This window comes from Peromyscus californicus, unplaced genomic scaffold, assembly GCF_007827085.1.
Source record: "Peromyscus californicus insignis strain IS unplaced genomic scaffold, ASM782708v3 Scaffold_21__1_contigs__length_65335640, whole genome shotgun sequence".
NCBI lineage: Eukaryota > Metazoa > Chordata > Mammalia > Rodentia > Cricetidae > Peromyscus > Peromyscus californicus.
Genome location: NW_026294514.1, coordinates 58,067,825 through 58,086,075, shown reverse-complemented (window position 1 = coordinate 58,086,075; position 18,251 = coordinate 58,067,825). Strand labels below are relative to the sequence as shown.

Sequence of the window (18,251 nt, the reverse complement as noted above, 5' to 3'; positions counted from 1 at the left end):
ATGTCTTCAGTGTGAGAAAGTGGACCAGGACAGAATGCAGCTTTAAGTAGAAAGTATAACAGGTTCCAGACATGACCATCAAATGATGAGCCAGTTCTGCTAGTGTCCTGTGGACACTTTGTTGGGTACACTCTTATTTACCCCTGGGTAGAGCTGAGGCTTGTCATTGCTTCACACTTTCCCCCCAAATGTTCTGTGGAACAGGCCTTCAGAATGTGAATAGGATGTTGTTCATGGACCTCGACTTTCTCTTTAATGATGAATATTCAGCATGGACATGTTTTCTTATATTTTATAGGCCACCCTCATTTGTTTGATATGTGGCCTGTGCTGGTTCACTGTGAACCATGCCAGGCCCTGGCAAATACAACAAACTGGTTGTCCCTATGGAGGATACAGTCTCCAGAGATCACAGGTTTAGAAACAAATGACCCATAAGCCACATAACTGATGCCCTATGTCCCAGTGTCCAAAGGTGGGAACTATTGGAAATTAGTTTTGAAGATAAATGCAGAGCAGCCTCTGAAATAATGAAGGAGGGAATGAGAGGGAGAGTATGTCCCACCCAGAGGCTAGCATGGGTTGGGCATCAAATCCCAAACCAATGCAACCCCTTCTAGAAGCTTCCCTCAACCCTCCCAACAGGGTAGACTTCCTTATGGCACACCAGCATACTAGGTCATGTGTAGTCAATGTGTGTTTGGTCCATTTGCAACCCTAATTGTGAACTCTTTGGAACACCATCAATGCCTCATGGATAGAAAGTACCAGTCAAATGGGCAGAATAAGTGAGCAAAGGAGACAAGGGGTGGTGCCTATGTGTGTCTTGCTGAATCTAGCTCCTAACTCAAGGCACAGGGTAGTCACATACACACACATGCACACACACACACACACACACACACACACACACACACACACACATACACGTGTGTGTTGAATGAATATATACATATATATTTATGTTATGTATATTATATTAATACACATATATTTGTTGAATGAATGGACAAGGTCACATCAGCACATAGATGTGTACAAGTTTTTTGTGACCAGGGTGTGGGTCAGGATGAGGAGAAGTAAAAGATCATCCACCAATATGACATCTCTACAAGTTGTAAGAAAAATTTAACAATCAAATAACATACTTACTGCTGACAAAGGATGGAAGCAGCCTCCCAAAGCGCATCAGAGGCTCCTCGTTGAGCTCAGTTGATTTGTCCACAAGTTTGAAGAAGACATCATTGGGCTCACTGGCAAAGCTGTACACCTCCTTGACGTTTACCTTCCTGCCAATGCCCAGAACCACGAAGAAGTAACCCTTGCACTTAGCCTGCAGGATGGCTCTCTGGGCCTCTTCCAGCTGCTGCCTCTGCATGTCACCAGTCAGCATCAGCACCACAATTTTGAGGTCCCGTGGGTTTGGTGCACTTTCAAAGACATTCTCTATGGTGTACTCAATGGCATTGCCCAGGGCCATGGTTCCCTGCAGCTGGGTCATCCTCCTGCTAAGGAAGTCCAGCAGCTTTTCCTTGGCACCATAGTCTGTCAGTGAGAATTCCACCTTCACAGGGGGCACACTGGCATTGTCCACGGACTCGTAGGTTGCCTGCTGCACGACAGCCACTCTGGTAAAGTGCTGGGAGGCTTTGGGGTCTGGACTCAGATCCAGCTGCCTGACCACGTAGCTTATGTACTTCTTCATCTCATTGAACTGGAACAGAGTAGTAGCCTCTGAGCTATCCAAGATGAAAGCCAGGTCTATGTCCACATCGCTACCTGCTGCCCTCCGGTCCCTGAAGGAAGGCCTCCAGCTGCCAAATCCACAGGATGGGTCAATATTGCAAATGTCTAGAAAAAGAGCATGGTGGCCTATTATCTTGTGGTCCCCGCAGCATCCCCACCTTCTCGGAGTCAGGTGACTACTGTCATCACATGAGATAGAAACTTCGCTAGGAAAGGTGGTGCACATCTATAATCTAGGCACTTGGGAGGCTGAGGCAGGAGAATCACCAGGTTGGAGCAGCCTGGGATGCATACTAAGACTATGCCTCACTGCCCTAATTGTGGCCAGATCTCAGTTTCTGTCCCTTTTTTCACTAGATGAAACTTGTCAGTAACCTAAAGTCTTCCTAATGCTCCATGAGACTAAAACACTCCCGTCACTTGCTATTCCTTAAAGAAATATCTTCTAAAAATACTTTTGAGCCGAACATGTAGGCTCTAGATTCCAAGATGAGAACATCCTTGCATGGCCTTTACATTAGTAAATACAATGAGCCTTGAGTCTTAATTGAACTAAGCTCAACGCCATCACTTTCCATTCAAATGTCCCTCTGTAGTCATAACTTTAGTGGCTGTGACTGGTCAGATCTCGGGCCCAGATGAACAGCTTACCCAAGCAAACATGGCAGGTGAGGACGTTCTTCAGGAAGTCTTTGAGGTCCCCCCTTGCAGGCAGAACCAGGGCATGTCCCACTGCTGTGTTATTGATCTAGTTTAGACAAGGGGGGATGTTGGCATGGACACACACACATATGAAGTCATTATGCAAACAGGGAGTGGTAACAGGACAAAACCAATGAGATAATTTCCCCTCGGCACAGCACCTTATCATTTGGACTCTGGGTACTTAGATGATTGATTAGGCACCAAGTAAATGGTCTGATACATCCCTGATAGAGAGTGGGGGCTAAAATATTATGGTAGTAGCTTTAGCAGTGGCAGAAGCTAGCAAACACTGGTCCATCCTTTCCCTGTTCCCACTCCAGTTTAGCTAGTGACAAGAAAAAAGAGAATATCACTCCCAGATGAAAAAGTCCTGCCTATCATAGTGATTGGCATGTGGCATCCATGTAACAAATAACTAATGTGAATGAGTGAGGGAATTCCTGTCTGATCTATGGAAACCATAGGAATCTCATGTGCTTCTGAGTCATTCAGCTCACACAAAATAAGATGAACAAGAATGTTCCCTCATAAGAACTCATGGCCAGGAACCCAGGTTTAATACTGAATTCCAAACGCAGTGTCTGACCCCAAACCAGCCTAGTTTGGCAGAATAAACACTGAGGGATGGTGGTACTGATGGAACCGTAGCTTGTTGACACAGAGGTTGGTGATCGCCACTGGCAAGACACAAGAGCCCACATCACCCAAGGTCACTTTACAAGAGAGAAACCCAAGACACAGACAGGGGTAATGTGTCATGGCTGTAAGGCAGATAGCAATGAGGACTAAGGACACCTAATTCTGGTCAGGGGCTCCTATCCTCTGTATCTATAATCCATGTGTCTTGACTAGTATCACCAGAAGTGGCCCTGAATAAACACTACTGGCCAATTACAATTAAACTCACAAGTGAGAACAATATGTGTCTTCTCCATAAGCTGTCCTAGGGACCTAGCTAAGGGAAGGTTTTCACAGTGGTGGAGATCTTGAGGACACTCATATTTTGAGGACCTCCTGAGAGGCTGTAGGCCCCGTGACCAGCTCTGGTAGAGTCTCCTCCAGAACAGAGGGGAGTGAGCTGTGTCCAGTACATGGGCCTCAGAGTCTGGTGACCCAGCAGCTCCTCTGCACTTGAGGCCCTCACTAACTCTAAGATCTTCTTAACCATGGGGTGGGAGTGAAAGTATAAAGCTTAGCAATGTGTTATAGGAAGCAAATGCCCAGGACAGGGTCATGAAACTCAAATTGAGCCACGTGGCAGAGCCTTGCTCCCCAGCTAGAACTATCGACATGGATGATGGGACCTGGAGAGAGGAAGTTACAGTCCTCTGGATGCTGGTCCAGTGCTGATGCCGTAGGCTGCTCTAGACACCTCCCAAGAGATCTCAATTGGCCCAGCCTCACTAGGACCTTTTAGAAGCCATAGAACATGAATCCTTCATGGAAAGCACAGCATTCCAGAGAACCTTCTCGGGAATAAGAGGGAGGGGCACCCCAAAGCACCAAGCACAGACCTGCAAAGCGTTGATGAGCTGTCGGTCCTCCTGGCTGGTAAGGAACAAGGGTGTGATCCCCGCATCCGAAAGCTTGAGCATAGCCTCTCGGAGCTGGGGGGATGCTCTCGTGGGCTTATTGCTGAAGAAAACGGCCACTTTTCTCATCAGGAATCCACTCCTCACACGTTTAAACGTGTTCCTGGCCACGAATGACATCGCAGTCTCCAGGCTCTGTTGCTTAGACGTCAAGGCCACTTGGAGGTTCTGAATACTGTCTAACAGGGCGGACTTCTTCTTGGAGTCCGCAAATCGGATCTCCGTGGTCACTTCATTGTTATAGGTGACCACGGCCACTCGGGCGCCCCTCGGGCAGTTGCTCTCAGCAATGGTCAGATCTCCCACAATGCTCAGGAGCACCTCTCGCATCCGGCTGAAGGTGTCCTGAGTGACCCCCTCAGAGGTGTCCAGGGCAAAGGCAAGTTCTGTTGGGAATACTGGGCACTCCAGGGGCCCTGTGGAAAATGGGGTTTTCAGAGATAGGCTTTACTCACACAAAGGAGCCCCCTCTCCTCAGAAGAATGTGAAATTACCAGTACTCACCATAGCAACAAGCTATAAAGGAAACAAAGAGAAGAAAAGATGGAAGCCAGGTCAGTCAGGTGAGAACGGCAAGTGTAAAAACATGATGTGCCATAGGCAACAGAAGAGCGAATACTTACGGCATTTGTCTTTGATGTTTTGGATGAGGGCGCATTGCTTTGAAGGAAAACGGGAGTATTAGAGAGAGCAGATAACAGGTGAGTCAGACAAGAAACAGTTCACTCGGAACACTCACTACTTACATCCACAGAGTCGCCTCGGTTGCCCTTGTGACCCTGTAAAACCAAACAAGGACAGTCTGAGAGAGGAAGCAGATGTGTGCGGTGTGGAATGAGAGAAAGGGACAGGAGAGGAGGGGTGAGTACGATCCAGTCATGGTATGTATACATATGGAAATGGCAGAGTATAAGGAATTACAGTGGCCTGTACAGTGGATGTGTGTTAAGAATTATAATAACGAGAAAAATAAAGACAAAAGGTCTGTCGAGTCATAGGAGCATGATGGGAAGTCATAGACACTGCATAACCTTGAACTTTCACAACCCTCTGTCTAAATTAGATTCCATTATTTGAACAGAAGAAAGACACTTTGGAAGACAAAGCGTTCTCCCTAGGCAGTGAGCTGGCTTTGAAGAAGCACCCTCACTCCTGGAAGCTCACTGTCAATCCACGTAACTTATGAATCTAACCACAACCACCTAGGCCCCTTTCAACTGTTCACGGCAATGAACACAGCTTCCTCCACTACACACATTCTGCACAGCCTGGTCCCTGAAGAAGTGAAGGAAAGGAATCACCACATTGTCCCCTCATGCCCAAAGTCCCTCATCTCTGTGGGATTCTACCCTTAGGCTCTTGGGACAGACTCGCAACTGCCCCCTGTGTCTTGTCCCCATGTTTTGTCAACCTGATGGTCAAGCTTTGCAGGCTACTTGGCTGTCTTTCCCTGAAGAGTTTCTCTTGGCTATTAACCTGAAACAACTGAGTCACCCCAGTAAGTGTGTCCATCCTCAGTCTTGCACCCATCACATCCACAGGCTCAGCCTTCTTCCCTTAGCTTCAAGCAACCCAATCCCTCAAATTTTCCCTCTAGGAGTGCTTGGCTAGCTCTTGTCTGTTCTTCCCTGAACCTCGTGCGTTTCTATACAGGGACAAACCAAATAGGGAAACAGTGGTATCAGTCACAAAAATTCCTCCTGGGCCCTGGAGAAAGCGTGACCCATGGGTTCTAAACAATGAGTCAATGGCTCCCTTAGGAATCTATAGACAAAGGAAGTGCTCCCCAAACACAGATTTGGCCTGGTTGGGCAATTTCTCCAAGATAAAAACTAACGTACTGCAACTTGCTCTCTCAGAAAAAGCCTTTAGTGAGAAATCATAAAGGCCATTTTTATAATATTCCCTGCACCACAGGGTGGCATATAAAACAAATTTATGACTCAGTGGTAGAGTGCTTGCCTGGCATGAATAGGGCCTTGGGTTCAATTCCCAGTACCACAAAAAAAAAAAGCTATTTGTTTTCTTATTTATGGTTCTGGGGACAAAATCCAGGATCTTGTTCACGACAGGCACATGCTCTGCCATTGAGATCCATTCCCGGCCTCCACAAAACATTTTTCAAAGTGTATTATTTCAAATGCTCTTCCCTCCATCATGGCATCAGAAGGGAAGCAGTTTAATAAACAGACAGTCCCACAAGCGCAGGGGACTTTTTGAGGCAAGAAGATGATGGGAAGTCTTCAGAGATCAGACACACCCGTCACCCTTCCTTCCACATAATGACTTGTTATGAATTAGGTGGATACTTACAGATGGCCCTGGGTAGCCAGGGTCTCCCTTCTGTCCAACTACCCCTGGAGGTCCTGAATTTCCCTAGAGGAGGTAGAAGATGGAACAGTCTTAGCTCATGCAGGTGGGAGGGTGGTAGGAGAAAACTATTCCAACCTTCCCCTGTGAGAAGTCTCTCATTTCAGCAGGGCTTGATTGTCTCCAAACTTAGGGATAGAGGACAAATGACCCCAAAGAGTTTCCAGGAGCCTCCACACTGTACACTCTGGCAGGCTTGAGTAAGACAGATGATTTTCCCAAACCATCACTAAAATTCCTGAGTGTCCAAGAGAATTAGCAACTGCCGATCAGTTAGATAACTGTTCATGAACACCAGTAGCCCGTTGTTTCAAACTTATCTAGATTGACTGTTTTTACTGGTCACATTAACTGGGTAGTTATTGTTATTAACTATATTTCAGGCTAAAAAAAACCAGCTGTTAGTAGCATGTATCTACTGGACCACGAATTGAGATTCCATCCAATATTAGGAGGGTAGGTGAATGATCACTGAAGACAGAAATCCAGAGGCATTAGTGGCTTAAGTGAGAGGTGTCTCTGAAACCGGGGAATGGCTCACCTGGGATGCTAGAGGCCTCCTGACCAGCCCACACCGCCCCCCCCCCCCCATTAAGCCCTGCTCCCTCACTGAACAAACATGGCCAGGTGGGACTATGAAGACTGACACCATCCAGCCTGGGACCTAAGCCTCCCTGGCATCATGCTGAGGTAATCTGTGGGCTAGTGACTTTTGAGACATGCTATAAAAAGGGCTGTCAGAGCCTCCCTCAATGGGGCATGGCTGAAGAAGGACAGCACAGAAAAGGGCTATAATGGACCATGAGGACATTGGTTTGAAACTTGGAATTCCCTTCTACTGCCTGGGCTGTCACTGATCAGGCTAAGAAAGAAGAGGATTGTCTTTTAAAGGCTCAGCATCCCATCCTGTTGCTATGAGCCTACTCATTCCCACCTGCAGCAAGGTGTGGGCGAACTTACCCTTCGGCCTCTGATACCTTTGGGTCCTGGTGGTCCATCTGCCCCTGGCTCACCAGGGGTACCCTGGGAAGAGAGCCAAGAAATGAAATGTCAAAGTCTGCAACAGAAGGTCCTGCTGAGGGTCCCTGGGGCAGGATTCCAACAGGGCATCTGGACCACACTTTCCAAGTAGTTCACAGGTTCACTTCCACAAATGGCTCCAGTGTATTGGTGTCACGTGAAGAAAGCCTAAATTTATTCCATCACTGGTGTTCCTGCCACGTGGGGTATGACATTTACAGGTCCCTGATTCTTCCACTGTCCACATAATCTCAAGTACCATGGGCGAGTACAGCCCCCTCCACCCATACAAGAGGGAGCTTCTTAGAGAGTCAGAGACTTTCCCAGTGTGGCCCTGTCCTGAGGGGCTGACACAAGACTGAAGTTGAGACATTCTGATTTCAGCTCGTGGGAAATGCCAGGCTTCTCCAGAAGCAATGCTGTGCTCCATCACCCAGGGCACTCACCTTTGGTCCTGGATAGCCAGGGAATCCTCTTTCTCCCTGTAAAAGACAATAAATGCTTCAGTATCAGGTCCCAACTTACAGGCATCTAAAATCGATTTTGATACAAGATGTGAGAAGCCGTCTTGGTGACTCTCAACAACAGGGCTTGGTTTCCTCAGAAGCTTCGGCAGATACATACTTTTTTGCCTCTGCGTCCTTCACTGCCAATCCCGTCTCTCCCATCATCTCCCTAAGGGAAACAGAGAGAAGGTTACTGCAAGCCATTGCATCAGGCACCTCACAGCCAAAATGTCACATTGTCCCCACCCTCAACAGAGGGTGAGGGCGTGAATGTTTTCAGACCAAAAGACAAGAGAGAGAAGTCTTCCCATCTCTGTGCCCTCCTCCACAGGTATGAGCAAGGTCATGTCCACAGAGATGCTCAGGTCTATGTGAACATTTATCTGTGAGGCTTCTTCAAAACAGGAAAGCTGACCTTGACCTCTCAGACTTCCTGAGTCTTCTGAGCTTAGGTCTTACTCTCCAATCGCCAAGCCCTTCATGTCCTAGCCTGTCACCCATTCCAGACACCCTCCTCCAAACACCTGGCTTCTCTGTCCCCAGGCCTGTGCCCACCATCATGCAAGGCATTCAGATTGAACACTGCTAATCACTCCACAGCAGGAGAAACATGTTGGAAAGACGTATCAATACTTTAAAGCTTGAGATTATAATCATCTGCCAGCTGGCACTTTCACACAGTCTTCAGAAAGTGGCTTGTTTAGAGAAACCGCCAATAGCCTATAGATTTCTTTTTCATCCATAAAGCTGCCAATGAAACAAAACCCACTTTGCAATGAGCAGCTTTCACAATTTTCAACCGTATTCCCAATAACTCAAGCAGGGAGCCGCAAGCCTCTCTGGGTCCCGGCTTTCTGCACCTGTCCTCAAGATTAGTGAGTCCTGCAGGGCACTGGGTGGCCTTACCGTCTCCCCACGGGGTCCACGGTTCCCAACGCCTCCCTTCGGCCCTGGCTCTCCTGGCTCACCCTACACAGGGGAAGAAAGGATGACACACTGAGTGGAGGCTGGCTCATATTTCACCTTTTAGGTTTCCATGAGGCCGATTTTTAATTGTAATAAGTCAGGCACAGCAAGACAAGTGCCCCATCTGCCTCACGCATGAAGCGGCAAAGGCTGGCGTCGTGATAGAGTGGAGACCCATGATCAGTAGGGATAGAGGAGTGGGGGCCAGAGCACAAATGAGCAATAGGTACCAGCATGCAGTTAGGCAGGAGTGGAATGTTCTAGTGGGTACTGTGGGATGGCTGTAGTTCATAACAATTTATTATGTATTTCAACCAGAAGAGTTTCCAGGGTCCCAAGACAAAGAAATGACCGTTTCTCTGACCTTATCATTATATGTATGTATGAAATTATCACATTGTGCCCTACAAATAGGTACTGCTACATACACAATTTCAAAATGCTAAGCGCAGGGGCTGGTGAAAAGGCTCAGGAAGTGCTTTTGCTACCAAGCTTGACAACCTGGGTTCAAACCCCGAATTCCATGTGGAGAATCAAGAAAACCAAATTCCGCCAAACTGTCCAATGACTTCCACATACCCATTGTGGTGTGTACACAGCCACATACATGACAGACAGACAGACAAACAGACAGACGGATGAACAGACAGAGGAACGAACGGATGGATTAAAATTTTCAATAAAAAACAAAATACTGACTATACTTTTTTTTCATGATCTCACTATGTAGACTAGGCTCACCTGACACTTACAGTAATCCTCCTGCCCCACATTCCCACCAAGTACTAAGATTATAGGCATAGCCACCACAAGTGGCTATGTAACTACCTTTTTTTTCATTTTTGGGGGGGGTGTTTTGAGACCTCTACATAGTCCTGGCTGTCCTAGAACTCACTATTTAGACCAAGCTGGTCTCCAGTTCACAGAGCTTCACCTGACTCTGCCTCCTGAGTGCTGGGATTAAGGATATGCCCCACCACTAATTGTAACATTCAGTGGGGGGAATCGGGGCAGGGTGTTTGTGACCACTGATGCACAGGGGTTAGGCTGAAGGGGAAGGGGGGCAGGCAGCAGGGAGGTGGGCAGCATCCAGTTCAGCACAGGCCTCTGTCCTTAGCCAAGCACTACTGTTCTCCAGACAAACCTTCCTCCCCAGGGGACCAGTTCTGCCACGTTCTCCAGGAGCCCCAGCAGTGCCTCCACTTCCCTGTAAGGCAAAAGAGGGGTGTACATGAAGCAACAACTGTCCAGACCAAGGATCCCGGCTGTCCCCTGTCAGAGGTCACAAGTGACCTGTCTCACCCACAAATCCCAAGCACTCGGTGATATTCAGCGCTATCCACTCAAGCCCACAGAATCACAGAGCAGCTGCTGCGGGGTCCACACTGTCAGCCACTCCTGCATCAGCTCCACCAGCCAACACACACTCCGGCTGTCACACTCAGAGGCTTACCCGAGGTCCAGGAATTCCTTGTTCTCCAATCAGGCCTGGGGGACCAACGGGACCAGGAGGACCCTGGGGAGTGAAAGGCCATGTCACAGGTGAGTGCTGTTGAGCTGAGCCTATGAAATCCTACGACTTCTAGGTAACCAAAGAGTGGTAACAACCCAAATGCTAAGCAACCAGTGAACGGAAAAACCGTTCTTCATCCATGTGGTGGAATATTATTCAGCCATTGAAAGGAGTAAAATTCTGGCACGTGCTAGAACATGTCTGGAGTTCCAGAAAACTATATTAAGTGAAAGCAACCAAATATAAAAATCCACCTATCAAGTCCAGATAGGCAAATCCATAACGACCAGTGTTAGCCAGACGTAGAGGGCATCAGGGTGTGGGAGGCAATAAAGGTGGGGGGCAACAGGGATGGAGGGGTAGGGTAGAAGGTGACGGCAGTTAGGGTGACAGTTGTGGGGGTCGATAAGGGTGAGGGGACATGGGTGGGGATGACGAAGGTGGAGGGTAACAGGTGGGGGTTGATAGGGTAGGGGGCAATAACGGTAGAGAGCAGTACGGAGGGTGAGGGTGCAATGCCTCCCCTGGGGTTAGTAAAATACTTTAAAATTATCACACAACACGGTGAATGCTCTAAGGGCTGTGGAATTGTTAGTAAAGGTCAAATCTGGGTTACGTGACCATCACCTCAATTTAAAAGGGACAGGGGTCTCCGGGGAATACTACAAGGCATGTGTCATGCCAGGGTACTGACCTGTGAGCCTCTGGTACCCTGCTCCCCCTCGAAGCCTGACTGGCCAGGACCGCCCCTGTTGCCCTTGGAGACAAGACAAGCAGGTCAATAACCCCAGCTCTCTTTTCTGGGCTGAGGAAAGGGTACAGATGGCTGGTGACAGGAGGGGCGAGAACCTGCTCTCGGGGGCGGTAGCCGTCTCTCTGAGCCTACACAATTGTCACTTGCCTGTTCCAAGGGGCAGCTTTGAGAAATAAGGATAATGTGAACTGAATTCTCTCTGGCACAGGCAAGAAGGCCAGATACATGGGCATGCCCGGCGGAGGGCTGCCTAGAACTCCACCTGTCAGCCATCTTCCTTCCTTCCACCCACTCTGGAAATCACATGAAACACCTTCTATTGTAGAAGAGGCTGAGTTTGAGAAATGATGGAGAAGAAGGCAGAGGTTTTTTACACTGTTGGCCAGGGAGAATATCTTAATCCCTAGGCTGATGGTGTCTGGGAGTCTCCTGGGAAGCTGGGTGACTGAGAGACAAGAAACATGCCAATCCAGCCCAGTGGTTCACCTTAGCTCCTGCAGGTCCCCTTCGGCCAAAGCCACCCTGTGGGAAGAAGCCATATGACTTTAAGGGGAATGCTGAGTCCTAACACACGTATCCACCCATTGTAGAGCAAACTCCATGCCAGAAACTAGCCTGTCTGTCTAGGAGGCTGGTGAGCTCACACTGAGACCTCCCTGCCTTCTTTCCTTCCCCATCGCCAACAGGTTCTCCTTCTGTGCTATGCCTGCTTGTTACTCCAGTGGAAGTTTGGGAATGACTCCTGACCTGCCAAGGAAAATAGTGGCTTCTGGCTGCAGAACCCCAGCCAGTTCCCAGAGAAGAATGAGAAGCAAGAATTCCAACCTTCCTATTGCGCTAACTCAACAGAGCCGGGATGCTTCCCCGTGGTAGAGAGAGTCCTGGGTTCTCAGCCCTCCTGGCCAAATATAACAAGATCAACCCCAGTACACACATGTGAACCTGAGAGTTGGGCTTATGTCTTGGCAGCTTCTCCCTGGGTGTTCCAGAGGTGAGCCTTAGTTTAAAAATATGTGGGCTCACTGCAGAAGGACCCAGGGATTCCCCACCTTGAGACTGCTCCAGTGGAGAGCTGGGGGAAGGGATCTGTGGGTGTGCCAGGCTATCTGGGCAAGGCCAGTGCTTTGTAAACGTAGGAGCCACATTCTCCATCCCCAGGGTGGTCAGCCCAGGAATGCACAGTAGCTACTCCTCAGCCTCCACAGTGCTGTTCTCCCGCCTTGGGTCAGTGTGACTATGAGGGCCACTCCTGTCCTGCACAGAGCAGCAATCCAGACCCGCTCGCTCCTCCCTAAGGAACATCCATCAGACTCAGTGTTTCATCGCTCAGTGGCAGCCTGCAGAGGCCAGAGGAGGCAGCCGAGGAGTGCTCGGACCCGGTGGAGCCCATCTTAGTCTGTGTTTGGCAGAGCAGACTCCTCAGGGAAGGGACAGAAGGCCTGTCTGTTGCTCCTCACCCTGAGGCAAATTTACTGTGTTCCATCCCTTGGCACTTAGCGAGGGCCTACATTGAAACTAAAAGAGGCCCTGAGTTCCAACAGGAGTTTCTACCTCCAGCATTACCATACCTCCCCCAACCATCCCCCAACCCCCAACCCCCCCACCCCACCCTCCCCACCCCACCCCCACACTGGACTTTCAGCCCTGTCCTAAAATTGTTTTGAGAGCTGGGTTAAAACAGCTGGTGATAAGCCGGGCGGTGGTGGCGCACGCCTTTAATCCCAGCACTCGGGAGGCAGAGCCAGGCGGATCTCTGCGAGTTCGAGGCCAGCCTGGTCTCCAAAGTGAGTTCCAGGAAAGGCGCAAAGCTACACAGAGAAACCCTGTCTCAAAAAACCAAAAAAAAAAAAAAAAAAAAAAAAAAAACAGCTGGTGACATCAGCCTTTGTCTCCATGTGACTCAACCATATTAACCCCCCACCACACCCAGACTTTTACCTACAAACTCAAGTTCACAAACCTGTATGGTAAGCATTTGGCAGACTGAGCTAGCTCTCCAGTCTAATGTCCAAACTTTTTAAGATAACAATTTAATTTTTGTTTTAGGAACTTAGAAGCCATTTGAGTGCAAGGGTGTCACCGCTCTGGGACGCCCTGTGCCTCAGGAACTCACTGTGACTGTCAACTGCTGGGCCCAGCTCTGCTGGGGATCCTGAGCTGCCCAGCCCAGCCTGCCCCGCCCCCCCCCCCCCCCCCCCCCCCCCCCGCTAACTTCTGCACTCCCCGAGGACTGTGACCTCCTGGCCACTTCTTCCTCCTCAGGCGGGACCCCTCTTCTCCCAGCTACCAAGACCCTGCTTTCTGCTTGCCCGGGAAGCTTTCAATGGGCTTCATGACAGCTATGGCTTCACCTTGGCTTCCACATTTCTTCCGTGACTAAGTGTGCAATGAGTCGTTCAACAACACACATTCCAGAAACGTATCGAAAACACAGTGTGCTAAACCACAGTGCACCTAGTTTCCTTATGTGAGTGGCACCAAAAAAGAACAAAAAAAACAAAACCAAAACAAAACAAAAACCAAGAGTTATACAAGCAACGAGTGTCTGCTTCAGCCTTCTACCCCCCTCTGCCCTCAGCAGCCGGCATCAGCTGTTAGGACGAAAACAGCAAAGACCTTTTTCTTTTTCCTTTCTCTTTTCTTTTTTTTATTTTTGATTATCTAGGGTTTTCTTTGAAAGAACAAAGGACTGAGGGAAGGAGAAGCGACAGGTGACAGAGGAAATGAAGAATAAAAGTTTTTTCTATACGCAATAAATTTGGTGTAAAGATCCACGTCTTGCCTTCTGCCTTCCCCCAACGGGAACACAAGCATGAAGCATGCTAGCTATGCTCTGTGAAGGCCCTATGCTGTGCTCTGGGGCCTCCCTAACACCTCCAGAACCGTGAGCCAAGCAACATTAAATCAAAAGCCAAAAGGTACTCATTTTAAATTGATGCTAATTGTCTTGTTTTGGGTACTGTGTCTGTACAGCATAAAATACAGATGGTTTCAGGAATGACTCTATCCCCTCCTCCCCCAGTAAGGAGCTGCTCCATATCAGAATGCCAGACACCAGGCACCAATCTCTTGCCACTGAGCAGCCTGGCAGTACACAGCATCCTAAGATACTCACATCCTTCCCAGGGTCTCCTGGCCTTCCCGGGACGCCATCTCTGCCTGGGAGACCCTGGTGTGGGGAGAAAAAAAACAGCCTGAGATTCTCACCTGCAGAGAACATTACCCCACCCCAGAGAATGTTGCTGGAGATACGGGGGGGGGGGGGGGCTATTCCCAGGGTGCGAGTCTGTCTACAGGAGGACAGAGATCCGGACATTCTTGCGGGACAGTGCTGCTGGTCTCAACAGACTCTGCAGCTCATGGGGGCTGCAGTTGGTGGGGTGTGATTGACACAAGAGTCAGTTTTCTGCCTTGAGCACAGAGGGTCTCTGGGTCTGGATCACTGTACCATGGGGCCGATGTCACCCGTCTCTCCTTTGGGTCCTCTCTGCTGGCTGTCCCGTCCTGAGTCACCCTGAAAACGACAGGGGTTGGGGAATGAGCCCCATATGAGGAAAGCTTCAGCCACTGGAATTCTTAGTAGCAGCATGAAGGGAAGGTTCTCAAAATGGTGCTCCGAGCTACATCCTGCCCAGCTAACGGCCAGAGCCTAACCATGGCCCTGACTGGGTGGCTTAAGTCCTTCCCTACTGAGAACATTCAGCCTCATTTTCCATCCTCTACCACAGAGGCAGGTGACCTGCAGAACAGGCCATCTCAGCAGTGGCCTTTGACTTAAAGGGTTTCCAAACCACGAACTACGGAGAGCTGCATAGATTCACTTTTTAAGGCGAGTGCAAAGTGTCCCAGAGGGCATTCCCAGACACACATCTACCAAGTGACATGCAAACGCTTGTTGTAGTGGAAACAAATCAACTCCAATGAACCCCCCCCCAAAAAAAAAAGAAATTGAAAGGATAAATTTCATATTTTATCAGCACATTTTAAAGCAATTTCAAAACATAAGCCACTCCTTTCTTCTCCCATAGCCTCCCCCCATGAAATCCACAACAGAGAATCTTCCTTACCGGGTCGCCTCGAATGCCAACATCTCCTCTCTCTCCCTTCTCTCCTTTGGGTCCTTTGTCGCCCTAAATCAGTCACACAGAGGAAGTGAAAAACTAGACATTTCCGGTGGAATCTTTTGACAGTTATTTTATCGAGTGTTTGAGATTTATAACATGATGCTGTGAGATATATACAGGTGTGGGATGGTTGCTATGGTGAGGAAAACGGTTGTATCTATTGTCCCACTCAATTGCCTTGTTTCTGTGATCAAAGCAGCTCATGTCTCCTATTCTGACCGGAATCTTTTTCACTTGGTAGTCCAGGCTGGCCTCGAACTCTCAGAGATCTGCCTGGCTCTGCCTCCCGAGTGCTGGGATTAAAGGCGTGCGCCACCACCGCCTGGCTCTGACCGGAATCTTAATACAGCAGTGTTTATTAATTATAACCTTCATGGCATACATTAGAACTCTAGATCATTAATCAAAATTACATTCCCCTTTTTGTAAGTCTCATGATAACACCTGCTGCCACTTCCTACTTAGCGTGAAGCTGGAGAAAAGCCACTTCTTTTCTAAGATAATTTTTTTTTCAAGTATGTATACGTGTCTGTGTGTGTGTGGACCCGAGTGCAGTGTCTGCAGAGGCCAGAAGGGGGCATCATATCCCCTGGAGTGGAAGTTACGAGCAGTGATGAACCATCCAAGCTGAGTGCTGGGAACTGAACTGGGGTCCTTTGTAGGATTAGCATATGTTTTCAACCACTGAGCCATCTCTTCAGCTCCCAAATCACATCAAAACATTTCTGATGTGTTTGGCTAGTCCACAAATGTTTCCTGGGGAGCCACTCAGTGCCGGTCATTGGGAATTCATTTATAACAGAACAAACTCTGTCTCCACCCTGTAGAACATGCTTTCCAACAAGGAAATAGCATATAGGGTGTAACAGCTGAGAGGGGACATCACTCATACATCTACACACAAACCCATGGAAAGAATATTAACTGGTCCCTGGAGATGGTCTTATATCTTCCCCTGCCCCTGGGAACAGTGAGATAATGGGACACCTACCCTTCTTCCAGGACTCCCCTGTTCTCCAGATGAACCCGGTAACCCCTTGTCTCCCTGTAAAGACAATGAGAGTGGGTCATGTGATGTGACAGCTCCTCCAGACTCAGCTGCTGGTAACTGGGACCTCAGGAATAGAAGCAGTTGGAACTTGGGAAGTAAAGTCACCCACCTCTTCACCATCCAGACCATCCAAGCCAATTTCCCCCAGTTCACCCTGAGAAGAAAGACACAGACAGTGAGTGGAATGAGTTATCCCAGCAAGGGAAAGTAAGAAATACTGGGGGGCATTCACATTAAAACAAACAGACTTTAGTACCTTCTCTCCTGGGAATCCTCGAGAACCCTGGAAGGTAAGGGAACAAAGGAAACATGAGTGGATCAGGGCCAGTCCCTCAGGACAGATGCCAAAGGATGCTCCCCCACCCCGGCCTGTGTCTGAAAGCCCCTGGCTATGAGGGTTCTACATTAAACACATATTCTGGCTTCCTCTCCCACCGCCAAGTGGGGTGCTATAAAGTGAATGTGCCTGGAGGTGAATACTTGGGTGGTCTTCATCTCTGGAAAGGAGAGGTAAATCCGAAGACAGAAGGGCAGCTTCATAACTGGCAGTATGCTGGCCTTTCCCTTCCACCCTGCTCTCCATGTCGGCAAGCAGCTGCCCCTGGAATCCTATGCAGTTCAGGCTGCACCTCTTCCCCTGGCTCCTCCCAGCCAGCCTGTGGCACCTCGTGACTGGCTCCTGGCTGCTTAATGTTTCCACAGGAAACCATTTCTCCGCTCAGGCTGCTTTCCAGCCATAGCCTCTGCTCTGGACTCCTGACCCACCCACTGCAGAGCTACCCTCAGTAAGAGACCCTGGCTACTGGGCACTAAGAATGGAGAAACCCGGGCCCGCAACCCTCCCTCCCCAAGGCACACGGAGAGGTCGGATCCTCCCCGCATGCACGGTCCTGACTCTCCTACACCCCGGATCCATACTGTACCTTGACTCCTCTCTGGCCTGGGCAGCCCTGGAAACCTTGTGTGCCATTCACACCAGGTGGACCTCGCTCACCCTGCAAAGAAAACAAGGGCATGTTGCACTCTGGCGTCCCTTGTCTGGTGGCTCTTTTAACTCGGTCTCAGAGAATGGCATGCAGCATGGAGAGGGCGTCACTGGAACCAGGCTATGTGTGCCAACATCCCCAGTCCCCTAGCTCCTGGCTGAGCAAGAACTCACAACCTTATGGGGGAAATAGACTCTGGGATGGTAGCAGCACCCAGGGCCTACTGCCTGACTGGCTGAATATCAGTGACCCTGACACCCAGTATGGGTGCTGGGTCCCATAGAAGTTCTTTCCCTTGACCATTCCTCTGTATTGCCATGGTTTCCAGCTGTCCCATGACAACAGAGTCAACACTGACTCCCTTATCTAAGCTGGACACCTGGAGGTCTCTTACTCTCCCAGGAGCCCCTCCATCCCATATCCCAGAGACCCTTGTTATAGGGTCCCAAAGCCTCTCAGACTTGTCAAAGTCTTGCTACATAATAGCTCAGGCTGCCCATCATCCCCCTGCCTCAGCCTCTCAGAACCTGGGATTAGGGGTGCTTACACTAATTTCTGCTCATATTCACTTAAGTGGGCACTGGGCACACCATACTTGGTGGCCCCCTGCCTAACCTTTCTCCACTCTGAAACAGATCAAGTCTCCACCTGCATGCCACATCCACAACTATCACTTTCAAAGAACCTCATTGCTCATAGCATGGAAATGCAAGGAAAATGATTAACTGGGTTAGGAAATAATTTTTCTCCTAATGAGAAAGGCCCTGGCCACCAGACAGATGACAAACTCCACTGTTCTGTCCCCACTTGGGAAGAACTAGAGCCAGTAAAAACTTGAGGGAAAGGTTAACTTTTACTCACGGGTCCACCTTCATCACCAGGGTAGCCTCGGTAGCCATCTTCCCCGGAGATACCCTG

The 18,251-nt window shown here is 49.1% G+C and overlaps 1 protein-coding gene across 8 annotated transcripts in view; it reads right to left on the bottom strand.

Moving 5' to 3' along the window:
• Col6a3 (collagen type VI alpha 3 chain) overlaps positions 1-18,251 on the bottom strand; it is an 82,930-nt gene that overhangs the window by 13,346 nt on the left and 51,333 nt on the right. For all 8 annotated transcript variants that reach the window (XM_052750452.1, XM_052750450.1, XM_052750445.1 and 5 more), the window contains 23 exons: positions 18,195-18,248; positions 17,271-17,342; positions 16,604-16,630; positions 16,457-16,501; positions 16,288-16,341; positions 15,240-15,302; positions 14,621-14,686; positions 14,288-14,341; positions 11,659-11,694; positions 11,113-11,175; positions 10,359-10,421; positions 10,050-10,112; positions 8,846-8,908; positions 8,058-8,108; positions 7,880-7,915; positions 7,374-7,436; positions 6,357-6,419; positions 4,790-4,822; positions 4,667-4,703; positions 4,548-4,559; positions 3,966-4,459; positions 2,398-2,494; positions 1,153-1,851 (listed from right to left, as the gene is read on the bottom strand). In XM_052750452.1, coding sequence (XP_052606412.1) covers positions 1,153-1,851; positions 2,398-2,494; positions 3,966-4,459; positions 4,548-4,559; positions 4,667-4,703; positions 4,790-4,822; positions 6,357-6,419; positions 7,374-7,436; positions 7,880-7,915; positions 8,058-8,108; positions 8,846-8,908; positions 10,050-10,112; positions 10,359-10,421; positions 11,113-11,175; positions 11,659-11,694; positions 14,288-14,341; positions 14,621-14,686; positions 15,240-15,302; positions 16,288-16,341; positions 16,457-16,501; positions 16,604-16,630; positions 17,271-17,342; positions 18,195-18,248 — 2,308 coding nt within the window. The remainder of the gene's footprint in view (positions 1-1,152; positions 1,852-2,397; positions 2,495-3,965; positions 4,460-4,547; positions 4,560-4,666; positions 4,704-4,789; positions 4,823-6,356; positions 6,420-7,373; positions 7,437-7,879; positions 7,916-8,057; positions 8,109-8,845; positions 8,909-10,049; positions 10,113-10,358; positions 10,422-11,112; positions 11,176-11,658; positions 11,695-14,287; positions 14,342-14,620; positions 14,687-15,239; positions 15,303-16,287; positions 16,342-16,456; positions 16,502-16,603; positions 16,631-17,270; positions 17,343-18,194; positions 18,249-18,251) is intronic.